The sequence below is a fragment of the Azolla caroliniana genome, unplaced genomic scaffold (assembly GCF_043228905.1).
Source record: "Azolla caroliniana isolate FFs.n. ecotype wild unplaced genomic scaffold, voAzoCaro1.0.p SCAF_4, whole genome shotgun sequence".
Taxonomy (NCBI): domain Eukaryota; kingdom Viridiplantae; phylum Streptophyta; class Polypodiopsida; order Salviniales; family Salviniaceae; genus Azolla; species Azolla caroliniana.
The window spans coordinates 4029097-4031783 of NW_028230439.1; the positions used below are offsets into that span (position 1 = coordinate 4029097).

The window sequence follows — 2687 nt, forward strand, 5'->3', positions numbered from 1 at the left end:
CCATGTGCACATGGGGTTAACTAGAAACTCAAAATTGTGTGGTTAAGGCAAGCCCAAATGTGGGTTTAACTATAAACTCATGTATGGTTAACTCAACCCAAGTGTGGTTAACTCAACTCAAAGTGTGGTTACCTTAACTCAAGTGTGGTTGAACTTTAACTCATGTGGGGATGCTTAAAATCGAGAGCGGCTAAACTTAACAGAAGAAGAAGAAGAAAGAATAGACAAAACAAAAGAAAAACAGAGGTTGTAGATGGAGCCATATGGCCACGAAACAGAGCTCAAGCTCCCACTCTCATTGAAGCTCTTCTTAATAATCGAGAAGCTTATGAGCGCTTTGATTTTCCGCAGAGATGGGTCCATCAATCGAAGCGTATCTGACTTCTTTGATTACCTACTCTCTGTGAAGCCTTATTCCCCACGCCATGGCATCTCTTGTAAAGACATCCTTATCGACAAAAACAAAGGGTTTGGCTTCAGAATCTATACCCCTTCAACAACTCCAGGTTAGGGATTGGTTCAGGATTAATCCATTTTAGGGTGTGTTACGGGATAGAACATAGAAGTATTAACGTTGGATTGGGTTAGGATCAGTATTGCTAAAATGTAGGGTTAGGGATAAAGCCATGCTAGGATTATTTACATAGTTCGGTTTGAGTTAAGGTTTAAGGTTAAGCGGTGAATAATGTTAAGTTAGGATTATGAATGGGTTATGGATAAAGTTTAGGTTTGGATACATAGTTAGGTTGGAGTTAAGTTTTAAGGTTAAAGTGATGAATAAGGTTAAGTTAGGATTATGGATAAAGTTTAGGTTTGGATTATGGATATTGAGCTGTGTTTGGAGTTTGGATGTTAGGCTGGGGTGGTGTTGGGTTATATTCTTGATTAAGGTCAAAGATAGAACTCAGGCTATGATTATGGATCAAGGTTAGGTCAGGAGTATTCTTAAGGTCAAGGTGAGGTTCTGAATTATGGTTAATGGATAAGATTAAGGTTATATCAGGGTTGTGGACTCGGTTAGCTATGGTTAGATTAGGAATATTGGTAAGATTAAGATCAGGTTAGGAATATTGGTAAGATTAGGTATATTAGTAAGGTAAAAATTGGGCTGGGAATATTGATAGCATTAAAGTTAGGTTAGAACTATTGGTAAGGTTAGGGTTTAGGTTAGGACTATGAATCATGATTAAGACTAGGTTAGGGTTATTGTCGAGGTTAAGTTTATGTTTAAGGGGCTAAGGTTAGGTCAGGAGTAGGGATTGGTTTCTTTTTTCCTCTTTTTACTTACCCTTTGGTCTTTATTTTCATACTAGGAGAAAAGGGATTCCCAATAGTCTTCTATATCCATGGAGGTGGATTTGTTTTTATGACTCCGAGAAACCGAATTTATGATGCCTTTTGCAATCGTCTATGTGAATCTTGCAATGCGATAGTTATCTCCATTGACTATCGTAGGTCACCTGAGTTTCGATACCCTACTGCCTACGAAGATTGCTTGACGACAATTACATGGGTCCATCACAATATTAAGAATAAAATTTCACCTTATGCAGATGCTTCTTCCATGTATTTGGTGGGTGATAGTGCCGGGGGGAACATTGTGCATCATGTCACATCGATGATACTCACTAATATGCCAAAAGAATCACGAAATCCGCTAAAACTCAAAGGTATTGTCTTGCTTTGCCCATTCTTTGGCGGAGAAGAAAGAACACCAAGTGAGATTCGTATGAGTTATAGTCCTCTCATAACTCTTCAAGCATGTGATTCATATTGGAATGCTTATCTCCCCCTCGGAGTCACTAGAGACCACCAAGCAGCCCATGTGTTTGGTCAACATGACACATACGACTATATGAAGCTTGATTTCCCCCCTGCCATGGTCATAGTTGCAGAACATGATATGTTGAAAGATTGGCAACTACGTTATGTTGAGCAATTTCGGGAATTTGATAAGAGAATCATTCTCGAGTATTGCAAGGGAGGATTCCACTCCTCCCATCTTTTCCCCCAAATGGAAATGTCTTCGTATGTGATTGATAGGTTGTGTCAGTTTATGGAAGAATGTTCTGAATTCGAAAGAAGATAATCAATGAAAAAGGTAGTCATCTAGACGCATCATAAAGGAATTCATCTAGACGCATAGTATAGTCATCGACGAAGATGATCCATCATAAAGGCAGGGTATAGTCACCACCAACGTTCAAATATTGCTCTAGTATAATGAAGCAACAAATTTTCTAGATCCTCGGTCTTCTAGATGGGACTAATCTCATGTCTTAGATCTTGTAATTATCTATTTGTGTAAATTGAATGTTTGATAGATGTATTTGGTTAAAGCTATGTATATTCCATCATATCTACATCAAATATGTCTTCTCATACGACATCAATATTGGGCCATAACTAGCTTAATGTTAGAAACACAATGTCAAAATGAACATGTCATTACATATGATTGCATCAATTTGATGTTAGGGACGTGAAGAAACTATTATAATGCTAGAAAGTGCAAAGAGGGGAAATTAATATCAAGGGTGTGATATAGATGTAATCCTTGAGTAGTTATAGACATGTTACAATTGAAGATTCACATGACAGGTGTTCCACGAGTTAGGTAATGTCCCAAAAAATGTTACTACGTACATCTTTGAATCTAGCTTCATTTCCAACATCTTCCATTGCAA

At 37.8% G+C, this 2687-nt stretch overlaps 1 protein-coding gene across 1 annotated transcript; it reads left to right on the forward strand.

The window, feature by feature from the left end:
• The first annotated feature begins 207 nt into the window (after positions 1 to 207).
• Positions 208 to 2130, forward strand: LOC147864873 (putative carboxylesterase 18). The gene is made up of 2 exons (XM_087319048.1): positions 208 to 506; positions 1314 to 2130. Exons 1-2 carry the CDS (start codon positions 254 to 256, stop codon positions 2087 to 2089), a joined length of 1029 nt encoding a protein of 342 aa, XP_087175174.1. The 5' UTR covers positions 208 to 253; the 3' UTR covers positions 2090 to 2130.
• Positions 2131 to 2687: the final 557 nt, after the last annotated feature.